The sequence below is a fragment of the Entamoeba invadens genome, assembly GCF_000330505.1.
Source record: "Entamoeba invadens IP1 unplaced genomic scaffold scaff_1105074725423, whole genome shotgun sequence".
Taxonomy (NCBI): Eukaryota; Evosea; order Mastigamoebida; family Endamoebidae; genus Entamoeba; species Entamoeba invadens.
In genome coordinates, this window is record NW_004191806.1 from 44,932 (window position 1) to 58,091 (window position 13,160).

At 27.3% G+C, this 13,160-nt stretch overlaps 4 protein-coding genes across 4 annotated transcripts; all 4 read right to left on the reverse strand.

The window, feature by feature from the left end:
• Positions 1–546: 546 nt before the first annotated feature.
• On the reverse strand, positions 547–936 carry EIN_465500 (profilin, putative; the record flags this gene model as incomplete). The annotated part of the gene is made up of 1 exon (XM_004184820.1): positions 547–936. The coding sequence occupies one exon, from the start codon at positions 934–936 to the stop codon at positions 547–549; it is 390 nt and encodes a 129-aa protein (XP_004184868.1).
• Positions 937–1,505: 569 nt separating this feature from the next.
• Positions 1,506–2,437, reverse strand: EIN_465510 (serine/threonine protein kinase HT1, putative; the record flags this gene model as incomplete). The annotated part of the gene is made up of 2 exons (XM_004184821.1): positions 1,506–2,216; positions 2,261–2,437. 2 exons carry the CDS (start codon positions 2,435–2,437, stop codon positions 1,506–1,508), a joined length of 888 nt encoding a protein of 295 aa, XP_004184869.1.
• A 2,475-nt stretch (positions 2,438–4,912) lies between these two features.
• On the reverse strand, positions 4,913–7,614 carry EIN_465520 (hypothetical protein; the record flags this gene model as incomplete). Its single annotated transcript, XM_004184822.1, has 3 exons — positions 4,913–6,565; positions 7,385–7,506; positions 7,572–7,614. The coding sequence occupies 3 exons, from the start codon at positions 7,612–7,614 to the stop codon at positions 4,913–4,915; spliced, it is 1,818 nt and encodes a 605-aa protein (XP_004184870.1).
• A 5,341-nt stretch (positions 7,615–12,955) lies between these two features.
• Positions 12,956–13,111, reverse strand: EIN_465530 (Hypothetical protein; the record flags this gene model as incomplete). The annotated part of the gene is made up of 1 exon (XM_004184823.1): positions 12,956–13,111. A coding segment is annotated over one exon (156 nt), but the record flags the coding sequence as incomplete, so codon positions are not given.
• Positions 13,112–13,160: the final 49 nt, after the last annotated feature.

Here is a 13,160-nt window from a genome sequence, read left to right on the forward strand (position 1 = left end):
TTACCATCCACACCTTTTCAGCCTATCCACACTTAACTATGCCTTAGTATTTTATGACAAATTATATGTTATTTTATAAATTATTTAATTTCAATAATTTTATTGATTAAATATAGTTTATACAATTAGTTAAATAAACTAAAGTTAATTAATTAAAAACTTTAGTCTTAAAATTTTTAACAAAATATTTTTTTTGCGGCAAATTCGTTTAAATGGTAAAAGTAAAAGATGACTTTTACTAAGAATAAAATTTGTTTTTTCTGTTTTGACTTTCAAAAAAATTCGCTTTTTTATGAATTCGGTACAAAAAACGTATTTTTTTGTAAACTCTTAGGCAAATTTTATATTAATTACAACAAAAACATGTTAGATTTCCAAAGCCATCCACATAAAAGTAATCTATCACTTTAACACTCTTAATAATGATTGTTAAATATATTTATAATTTAATTATTTAATAAAATAATTTAACAGTAATTTAACTCTCAATATTGATTGACCTTGTTATATAAAACACAACAAGTAATGATGAAGAAGTGAATCACTTTAATAGCCAGATTGTCCCATGTAATCTTTGAGCTTGTAGACTGCGTCTGAGTTCTGTCCAGCAGATACAGATGCGTCTTTGAAGTATCCAATCAAAATGACTTTGATTCCCTTGTAAATAGAAACACCAGCAGCACCAGCCTTGCCAAAGACAGTTCCCTCGTCTTTGTCAGCTCTTGTGACTGTGTATTTGACACCACCAATATGAAGTCCCTTTGACTGGAAGTCTGCGACATTTCCAGACATGATTGCATTTGCAATGGTCGTTGCTTCTGCTTGTTGGATTGTCAAGCCAACTTGTGACATGATTGCTCCATTGGTAGCAAGAATGATTCCACCATGGCCTTTGCCTGCACCAATCATTGAAGCTGTATAACCGTCCCACGACATTTGAATGATTACCAACTTGTGGTATTCTTTATATCATGTCGACACGTCATCATTTTTTTCTCTTGAAATTGTATTTTTAATTATTTATTTTTAAATTCAAAATCCAATTTAAATAAGTATAGTTAAAAAATTAAGAAGTCTGTTGTGTAATATAAGTGGTTAAAAAACTTGAAATGAACTTGCCTATTAAATTCAAATGAAACTTCATTATTTGAAATCAATTTCATTTGGTTTGTTTTAATTTTATTCAATTAAAATAATTTTATTTCGTATTAATATAAAACAAGATATTCATTAATAATATAAAAACCATATTGTATAATATAATAACTATTAATCAATTATATTATAATTATATTATTATTAATTATAAATCAGTATAACAAAAAAAACAAAACATTTTTATGCATATTCAATAATGAAACAAACAACACATATTATTGTAAATTTATTTGTTTAATTTTTAAAAAATAATTCCAACACACAACAAATACTCGATCTGTATAACAGCTTTAAATAATATTTACCCAAGTTTAAAACTATAACCCAAATTTCGTTTTTAATATTAATTACTTGTTAAATTCCAAATTTAATCTTTGTTCTATTTTGGATATAGAAAGTCTCTCATTTTTATTTTTACTCCAACAAACACATATCAAAGTATAATGTGAATTTAACATGTTGTCCAAACGTGGTAGTCTTTCACCGGATATAACAAACTCTGCGATTTTCCATGGAAATTTGAATGTGTTAACTGGATATGCTTCGCGCCATCCAAATGTTTCGTACATGGTTATTGCAAACGAAAACACATCTGCACTTTTCTTGTATTTCTCTTTATTTAATATTTCTGGTGCCATATAAGTTGGTGTGCCAACATTTTTTGTGAACGTCATATTTGTCATAAGTAAATTCACACTTCTCGCACTTCCAAAGTCAGTCAATTTAGCATTCACCTTTTCTAAAAAGTCCATTGAAAACACCAAGATGTTGTCCGGTTTGATGTCTCTGTGCAAAACGCCGTTTTCGTGAAGATAAAAAATTCCTTTTGCCGCATCAACAAGAATTTTGATCCGAAACTTCATTTCAACTTTTTCAGATGTTTTGTGTTTCATCAAATCTTGTAAACTTCCATATTGTGCGAACTCGGTGACCATACACACTTTATTTGGGATGAACACAGCGCCGTAGAAATGGACGATAAAGTCACTTCTAAATTTGTCTAACATATTCACTTCTTTTTCAAATTCATCATCATCATCATTTTTAATTTCCTTCATCTTCTTAATAGCCACACAATTTCCTCTGTATATTTTTTGTATACAATTCCAAAAGAGCCATGACCAATCTCCTTCTCTTCAATTAACTTGTCGAAATCCAGTCGTGTTGTCAATTTGGTTTGTGCACTGATTTTCAATGGGAATTGGAAGTTCTCTCCTTTCTTCATATCAACAGCAAATAATGTGATTTCATCGTCAATGTTAGTAGAGCATAATGGCATCAAAAAAATTTCAAATTCAACGGCTTTTCCTTTTGGAATTGTAATGACTTGTGGTTCTGAACGTATTTGATATTTTACATTTGAAGTTTTAAACGTGAATTGGACTTTGATGGTGTGATGTGAGGTGTTTCCAACACAAATTAACTCACGACTTTCACAATCAACATCTATTAAAGTATCATTTTCACTTTCAAAAACTATTTCAGTTTTGTTGACTGAAATAAAAGAATTTTGGAGTTTCACAAAATTAATGTTTGAGGAATTCATCGAGAAGAGACACGTCTTCTTTTGTAAGTCATGCACCTTTCTCTTCTCTAATATGTAATACACTGTATATACTATAAGTAAAGTTGTGATCACAAACAGAAAAAGAAACAATATGACGATAATCAGAATTATCCACCAAACAGCATGCTTGTCACAAGACGTTTGTGTAACACCAGTCTCATACCAAAAATCACATTTGACGCATTTTGAACTTTTCACCTCAACACAATGTTTTACTTCTTCCATTGATGAACATTTGTTGTTCAATAAAATGTATTTTGATGAACAAGATGTGCATATACCCATAATTTCACATTTCTCACAGAAAGTTGTGAGGGTGTCACATCTGTTACAAAATTGGTTGGACACATAAAAACCGTCAACACATTTTTGACATCCAAATTTGCTTTTAACTTCACAATTTTCAAGTTCATCGAATTGAATGCATTGTGTTGAATTTGTGAGTAAAAATGTGTTTTCATTGCAAATGATGCATGTTGACTTTTGGTTGCAAAATAGACAGTTGTCAATACACTTTTCACACTCTTCTTTGTCATTTCTGAAAAACAAATCTTCACATATAGCACACTTTGAGGAGCCTTCAATCACTATCTTGCAATGTGTCTCATTATTGGAAGTGATAAAACAACTGCCGTTTTGAAGAGTATACAACGAGGAACATATCAAACAAACATCTTGAGACGCACAATAAACACAATTAGAAGTACATTTTTCACATGTTAAATTTGAGAGATGATAATTAATTTCACAACGAATACAACGGTCTTGTTCAGAATTAAAAAGTGAACAATGGACATCTTTGAATTCGTTTGATTTGCATGTTGAATCTTCTGATATGACATATGTATTTTCACATGTGACGCATTTCCCGTTTTTGTTTGAAATATCACAATTAATGGAATATTCACAAACTCCACTATTATCAATAAATTTGTTTGTTGAGTTACAAGCAGTGCAATATACATTGTCGTTTGAAGTACATCCAGTCGTCATCTCATTTTCACATAAATTATTTTTGGTGTAAACACTATCTTCACACTTCTCACAATACGTTGGTGTGCATTTTTCACATGACTCTCCATACTTGTTTTTACACTGTTCACATAGTAAATTCTCAACGTTGTAATAAAACCCTTGTGAACACAAAACTATGTTGGTGTTGTCTGTTAAAAATGCATTTGATTGTAATTCACACTTTTTGTTTTGTAAAATATATTTATTATTACATATTGTACAAATGCTTTCATCAACACATGCCAGACAATTTGAGTCGCATTTTACACACTCTGCATATCTAGAGTAATACCCTTCTTCGCATTTCATAATTAGATTGTGTTTGGCTAAAATGGTGTTATTTGGTGATTCGCAAATGTCTACTCCATTTTGTTGAACCAACAAATAGCCTGTATCACATAAAACACACCCTTCCTTCACACATTTTAAACACCCATTTGAACACTTAAAACACCTGTTTTTGTAAAAATGATACGAATCAGGACACGATTCACAAACCTTTGTTGTGACATTTGTTTGTGTTGTTGATAATCCGCAATTATTATCATAATTTTTGCATTGATTATCAAGTAAATACGAATTTTTATAGTATTTGCATGATATATCTGTTTTGTCAATATACAAAGCAGTGCAGTTTTGCTTATCATTAAACACAACATCATTCATTTGCGTTGTAATGTTATTAGTATTTTTAAACCCATATTCTTCCCCAACAAGAAGTTTAATATTTTTGTTGGAGACTGATATGTTATTGTTATTAATTGATTCATTTGAAATATAAATGACATTTGCAGTGTTTGAATCTTTAAAATTTGTATTATATTCATTGATCTTTTTGAATTTAAGTGTTTTAACATTTTGATTGAAAGTACCATTAAATCCAATGTTTAGAATCACTTCATTTGTTTCTATATAAATAGTTGTATTTTCATTTAAAATTGGACAATGCAGTGCATTTCTGTATGAACTGAATATGCCCATATCTTTCTGTTCTAAAATGCAGCCAATATCGTAATTAAACTTAAGTGGACAAATTCGTAGTATTTTTCTTCCTAAATACAATTTCATTGTTGACATCAAATAATCTCTATCTCTTTCTTTTTCAAAAGAAATAAATTCGAAGCATTCGATTTGGTTTTCATTTGTTATTAGAGATGCTTCAGTATTGGTAAATTATTGAATCTGTCCATTTTCGCCATATATCTCTATAATACCGGTCTGATTATTGTTATCAAAAATATCATCAAAATAGATATGAGAAAGTCTCAAATACCCATCGTTATTTACAACAATTTTGGCGTTTTGATACAAGTGGACATTTTCAATATAAAATCCACCACTCACAATTACTTTTGAATTTATATCACAGTATGTTGTTGATATAAAATTTTGATTTGATGTTAAAAGTGTCACGTTGTCTATATTAAATATGATTTTCTCCCAAGTTTGTGACATTAACGTGTAATTGTTGTTATTAATACTGAGTATGAGCGAAGGTGTGCATTTGTCATTTACACAATCAAGGGGCGCTACACCTTTAAGTGGAGATGGATATAAGTAATAGTTGTATACATACATACACATACAGATTGTCTCTGTGTGATTTTTCATCACCGCACGATGACCACAGACAGTCAATGTATTAGTGTTGTCATTTAACAATCCCTGAATTTTGAAAAGCATTGAGTCTGAGTAATTTTTGTTGTTCATAATGATGTTATTGATTGTCAAAGAATGTTTAAATATATAATTTGCAGTTGATGTGATTACTAAATTATTTACTATGCAGTTAACTTCAAATATTAAACTTTTGTTCTGTTGAAGCTCCAGTTTTTCAAAATATATTTCATTTAATGAAGACTTAAATATGTACTTCTGGTAATTAGATACAAGAGGGGTATACCACTTGTTTATTAATAAATTAACGTCAGTGTTATTATTATTATCTTTCGTTAGTTTTGTTAAGTCCAAGTCAAAGTATGATGAGTTAAATCGACAATCACTGATATTGAAAGTGGTGTTATCATCTTTAATGTAATTTGAATTAGGAACACAACCACACAAAGTACTTTCATTGATTAAATTTTCATCATAACTTGTTGATATCATAAAGAACCTTTTAAGTGCATTTTCAGAAGTACTTATCGTTCGTTTACAAACAACTTTCACGTTCAAATCTTTGTGTGTATAATCATCGTCCCATTGAAGTGTTGGAATTTGTGTAAATTCATTTCCACTGAAGAGATACCTCAAATATGAAAATTCCACATCTCCAACGTTTATGTTTGTTTGTAAATGAAAAGTGGAAGTTTGATTTGTTGTGCCATCGATCAAAATATACGGTGAATATGACAAAGTCTCATTTCGATGAAATACAATCCACCAGTGCTGGTCAATGTTAGAAAACAAGTGAATTCCACGTTTGAAAAAAGCGACGGTTGGGCGTTGGTTGTCACCAATTTCTGTTCTGCAATTTTTTTCGTTGTTGAAACACCCCATTGAAACAAAAAGATTATCAGGGCGGTTATTTTCTTCAAGTGTAATTCTTGAATCTCTGAACCGCGTTTGTATGAAAAAATATTTCAATGTTATTTCTTGAAATATGTTAAAAATTTTGTATTCAAGTGTCGGATTATTTAAATCGGTGAATGTCAGTAAAGTACTGTTACAACATGAATTTAAAAAAATAAAAGAATCGATAAAAATAGTATATCCATTTTCAGTTGTTGTACTAAAGGTAAACGAGAAATCTTTTTGGTTGCATTCATTTGTTAAAAAACCACCAAAATAAATCACATTGTTAACTTCAAAATAGGTTATAATCCCCTGAGAGTGAGCAACAAATCAACAAATACAAAAAGAAATAGCCAATACATAATACTGAATAATAAAAGATTTTTTTGTTTATTAAAAACACATATTTATTAATTTATAATTGTTTGTGTTTTTGAACATTCGAAATGTTTCTTTTATTTATATTTTATATATTTGTTTATATTTATACACTTTTAAATAATTTTTAAAAACCAATATCATGTTATTAAAATAGTTTAATATGAATATATTGATTTTTTCAAGAAAATATAATGTTTTAGTCTGAATAACAATTCCTTGAACAATAAAAGTTGAATTTTTAGTTGTTTTTCATCAGATAATCATATCAATTAAACAGATTTTTTATATTTATTATTTACAACAATAAATGAAAATGTTATTATTAGACAAAATTTTATTTTTAATTATTCAATAGATTTTTTTAAAAAATGTATAAATAAAAGTGTGTATACTGTTTCAATAAAAATTATAATTCTACTTTTATCACTTTTGTTGATTTGATACCATACATTTCCTTACTTTTTGTGTGTTTCAGCCGGCACAGGGATAGTGTTTATCAAATTATCCAAGGGTTTAAAACACAATCCAGAATTATATTATAAATAATATAATAATTTATTTATTCAAAAATTTCCAAAAAATAGAAAAACAACAAAACGTTCCAAATATAAAAAGTAGAATGTAGATTTTTGTTTTTTTGTTTAAATACAAAAATGGCCTCAAAACTTTCGTTTAAATACCATTCTTTTATTTAATAAACTGTATTCTAAACCAGGATTGTTTTCAAAAAAAAAATATTATTCAACGAACTTGTAAAAATAAGATGGTAGAAAACAAAAAAAAGAAAAAAAAACATATTTTTGCTTTTTTGGAATAAATAAAATGACAGTTAAAAATCAATTTTATTATATTATTTATATTTTTAACAATCACTAATAAATATATTGTTTAATTTAAAAATAAATTAAATATTAGTTTTTTTCATAATAAAAAATACTTGAAATTACCTTTAATCTTATTTGAATTATATTTGATAACATTTATATACGTGTTTATAATATTTGAATTGGATGATTAAAAATGTTAAAAGTTCAAATCAAATAATTATAAACTTAATAATTTAATGCCAAAAAGGTGGAATAACTTTCAGAAAGACTTGTTAACAAAATTTATATAAATACGTTATTCTGTATTGTGTGTAACAAGTGCTTTACCCGAAGTGGAATAGAGTACCACTACAATACTCATTTAAACATTTAAATTGTAATGAAACAAAAAATGAATGAAATTAAAATGTATCTGATAGAAAAACAATTTGAAAATGATCACAAATAAAAGGGCATAGAAACATACAAAGAAAAAATAGAAGCAGACGAAGAAGAGTCAAAAATATTCGAAATTGAGTTGTTCATTGTAAAAATTTTATCAGAAAATGATATGATATCAAAAGCTTGTCCAATCGAAATGATAGTAAAAGCCATTTTGGCTTTTATTGATTTTTTGATGTTAAAGTTGCAAAGAAAATACACATATCAGAAAGTATTATAAGGAGAAGAAGTCAAGTGGTTTTGAGGAGAAGAAAACCGAAGTATCACATTTAACTAAAAAAGCGTTGTAAGTCGGAATCCAATTAGTGCAAAATACATCATGATCTTCAATATATGTTATGTTGTAGAATTATTGATATTGACGGCAATGTCAAAAATGTGGTGCTTGAATTAAAAGCACATAATGGTTCTTCACTGGTGGAGCAACCTTTGAATTGACCAAACAGGTTCTTCTTGAGTTTTCAATGGATTTTTGTAAACCGACTTCTGTTACGGTTAATGGTGGTGCAAATGTTTCAGGAAAGAATAATGGATCGGCCATAAGAATATGTAAAATGGTCAATGAATTACAAAACGACTTTGTTTGTGGTAAAGTTCACTGTAATTGTCACAAAATAAATCTCATCTCAAAGACATTTGAAAAAATTTCAGTTGTTGCAAATTGTTTGAAGATGTTCAAAGTTGGGTGTTCCATTTAATCCGAAGATTCGACGTGGTTCTCACAGCATATTGAAGCGGTGCCCACTTGGTGCCCAACAAGGTGGTTGAGTCAAGGGAAGAATTTTTTTCATTCAAGTTCACTGGACTGATATTGAAAAGAGATTATCAGAAATGGAAAAGGAAGTTGTATTTATTGGAGACGTTGAAGTGAGTGAACTGGCAACATTTTGAAAGATAACTCAAACTATATCGTTTCAAGTTATCTTGTTGATACTTTAAATACACTTTGTGACCTCAATCAATCTTCGCAAGGAACGAATGCATTTATGTTTCATAAAATGGGTGTTATCAGGAATTTTTATATGGAATTGAGAAACAAAGTTATAAAAATTAGTCAATACAATTATTTTTCTTTCGAAACCATAAAAGAATTGGAGTTCGAACCAGACTGTTTCATTCACAATTTCATAAACATCCTATTAACCATTATAAATTGTATGAAATTTCGTTTTCCATATGTAAAATGTTTGTCATTTAAGCATTGTTTAAAAATGTATTTCTCGGAAATAAAACAAAAGAGTTTATTTGCTTTATTTTTTGAGAGTAAGTCGAAACATTAAAGATTTTGCCTAAAGAATACCCATTTTAAAGACGACATTAATATTATAAAAAAAATAAGAAACACCAAAGTTGTTGATTTAAAGACTGTGAATGGGTTTTAAGATCTATTGTCATATAAAAATATGATTAATAGGAACGATGAACTGTTAAATTTACTCTCTATATCATGTCTATATTCCCTACAAGTGTTATATCCGAATAAACATTTTCTATTGCAAAATATACTTGGAAACCCAATATAAAACAAGACACTTTTAATATGCGTGTTGTTTTGAAGCAACTTAAAAACGTCTTTAATTGAAAAAAACAGTATATTATTGTTTTTGATTTAAACCATTAAACAAGATTTTGTATATATTTTACTATTAAAATGTCACAATTTAACTATTTATACAATTAATTCTATTTTGAATTAATAAAGGCTTAATATCATTTTAAAAATAGATATTTTTATGTAAGGAGAGCTTACTCAATTGGGTCATTTGAGTAAGCAGAATAATTTATTTTTAGAAAAATAAAAATTCTTTCAATTAAAATATTTCATTATTGTTTCACGTTTTTGTGATATAACAACAAAGTAACAAAAAACTTTATAAGTTTAAAGCTCTTAATTTGTGGAACGTTAAAGTTTTACAATCATCATACGGAAAATAAACACATTTCAAAGTGTCAGTTGAACTATTCAACAAGACATTTGATGATGATAATCAATTAAATAAATCATCGAATTTTTCTTTGTTAAAACATTAAAAATTTATTGTCACCATATTTGTCGATAAAATTCACGCTTTCCTCACTTTCGACAATTTCCTTTTCAATTTCACCATTATTATTGAAATTATATTTTATTCCATGAAATCAGCACAACCTCATTTTGTCGAAAATGTTCACTAAATCAGTTTTGTTGGGGTTTTGACTGGAATTTACTAATTAAAAATTGACTCATTCCAGTTAAAACAATAGTGTTTTCATTAACTTCCATTTTTAAATCACCATTACCATCAACTAAATCAAATAATAATTGTGTATTTGAATTGTAATAAGATTCGAGACCAACAACTTATTTTTGTTCGTTGTAAGATTGGGTTGTTTGTCTTTGAACTTTGTTTATTTTTGGCCTTCCCACTTTCTTTGTTTTGTTTCAGTGTTAACCAAAATTGAGTTGCGTCTAAGTGTTGGCTTCTTCGATGTTTAATTGTCAATAATTGTGTGTTTGGTGTGTTTGGTTTTTTGATTGTTTTTATTTAAAAACAAGTCTAGTATATTTTTCTGTTCGTCAAACCATATTGGTACATTTGTTGAGGTCATTGTGTCTCTTTTTGAAATTAAAGTAATTATATAATTATTTGTTAACATTAAAACAGTAAAAGATTCAGCCTGTCAAATGACAGCTAAATTCAAAAAATCTATAATTAGTTAATTAATTGATAAAAATAGTTTTTTATTTGAAAATCCATCTTTGAGTAAGCTCTCCTAAAGTCTGTTTTCTATTTAGCGATATTCTAAAAATATAACAAAGAAAAGAACTATAGTCGGGGGATAAATAGCATTAAAAAGGGACAAAGGTAGTTAATTTTGATAGATATAATTTTGAAACTATAATTTTTAAAAAATCTATTTAAAGGTCAAAATAAACATAAAATTAAAATATTAATATAAATTATTGTTTTTTATTTAATATGATTATAAATTGAATAATTATAAATTTCTATTTCAAAAATAAACAAAAACACCTCATTTTGTTCACTTAGAGAATGTGGAAGTCTAAAACGCAGTACTTTTTATGGTTTGTCTGAAACTTGTTTTGTTAAAGAATTTTTCCTTTGTTTTTTCCTTTGTTTCATTTCTTTTCTGCTCTTCTTCAACTCCAATCGTTTTAATGTTAAAATGGTCTTTCTCTTTTCCTTTCTCAATGGGAATGGTTCAACAACGAAAGATTGAAAGATTTTAACAAATGATGGATTTTTCAGTGATTCCGTGACACTTTAAAAAATTGACACTGTTGTTAATTCATTAAACTCTGGCATTTTAACCATATATATCATGAATATATTGAAATACAATTTTTAAACTGGTTTCTTGTATTTGAATTGCTTTTTTATGTTGATTGCCTGTGGTTGTTTCATCAAGGGTTCCTTTCTCTTCTTCTTCCATTGTTTTCAAAGATTGAATAATATCAAAAATAGAAAGTTATGGTTTTCTTTTATTATTTTTAAAGTAGTTAATTGAAAAAACCTTTCTAATACTTTTATAGTTAAAGAAATTATATTTTATAGTTTTTTACTCAAATTAACTACTTCTGTCCCAAATTAACCCCCTTTATCACCCGACTATAGACCGAAAATATTATACCATTATTTACTATACTCAATATCGCTAATTAAAAACCATTAACTATTAATAAAATTGTCATTAATTAAAACTAATGTTAAACAAATCCTAAGCATTGACTTTTTTCCAATTCACTTGTTGTCGTTTTCAATTTGACCCAAATGATAATTTGACATGTCTACTCGATCTAATATGACATTTTATTCATTTTGAATAACCTGGTTGACATAGTTTATTTCGTCGTATTCACATTTCAAGACCAACCTATTCTCGTTTTGGCTTTAGAATTTTTTCAGTTGTTTAGCCATTTTGTTTTTGTTATTTTTAGCACACTTTTTAAAAAAAAAGAACAAAAAAATAAAATACAAACCATTTTTTAGAAAAACCACTTTATTTTTATTATAAATTATAATACTGTTATTATAAATAATAGTAAAAACCTAATATCGTTAAATAGAAAACAGACTTTATAGTTTTAAGTTATTTTCGCTAAGTGTTTACCATTTTTATATAAAATTAAAAAAAAATAATCTTTGAACAAAAAAAACCGTTCAAGGTGAATTATTTTGTTATAAATTTGTCTTCATTATTATAAAGGTGAAGAGTCTCGACATTTGGAAAATACTTATGTGTTTTGAATGTAACTGAAATTGGATTAAAGTGAAACATATCGGGTATTTATTGAAACTTTTTACATACAAACATCATGTTTTTATAATCAATTATACTACTAAAATATTTCGAAATCATCATCATTGAATAGCGATTTAATTTAATACTCATTATTGTGTTATATTTGTCAGTTTGAAGTTACTATAAATAAAAACATGTGATGATTTATTGTAATAATTTTTTATTATGATTTTTATTATATTTATAATTGTTTTTTGTTATAATATTTTGCTAAATATTTCACTTTGTGTCACATCATTTTGAGTATATAAAACTTTGAAGTTGTGATGAACGACACTGTGAAAATCATTTCTGATTCCGAGTTTTCAAAATGCACTTCACTGAAGAAAATTGTGTTATTTTTAAATTTGGAAGTCATTAGGCAATAAATAATAATTGAATTATTATTTATAAACAAACAACTTAATAAATTAATTATTTAACTTTTGTTATTTGTTATAATACGATTTATTTTTAATAATTTTGTATAATAATTTTTTTTAAATATACGTCCCATTTATAATTTCGTTTTTAAACGTTTCATCTGAATTGGACAAAATGAAAAGAGTCTTAAATCAAGAATATGATAAAGTGCGTCTTTGGCAACAACTTTTATTTCTGCAGTGTAATCTGTTGATATATTTGAAACAAATTGTATTTTTACCATGTTGTTACAAATTAGTACAAATTTAAATATATATAACACTTATAAATTGTTTTATTTTTAAACTTGTTAGATATGTTAATAAATATTGTAAAATAATGTATTTCAGTCTAAAGAGAAAGGACGGACATGGGGACGAAGGACGGGAATATAGGCCGAAGGACGTCCTTTGTGGTTTAGGGACATCCTCCCGCTATAAAGGACGTCCTCCTGTGTATATGGTGTCCTTTCTATTATTTTCGTGTCCGCGGCATTTTTTATAACTATATAATGAGTTATAATATTACTATGAATTTACTATTATAAAATA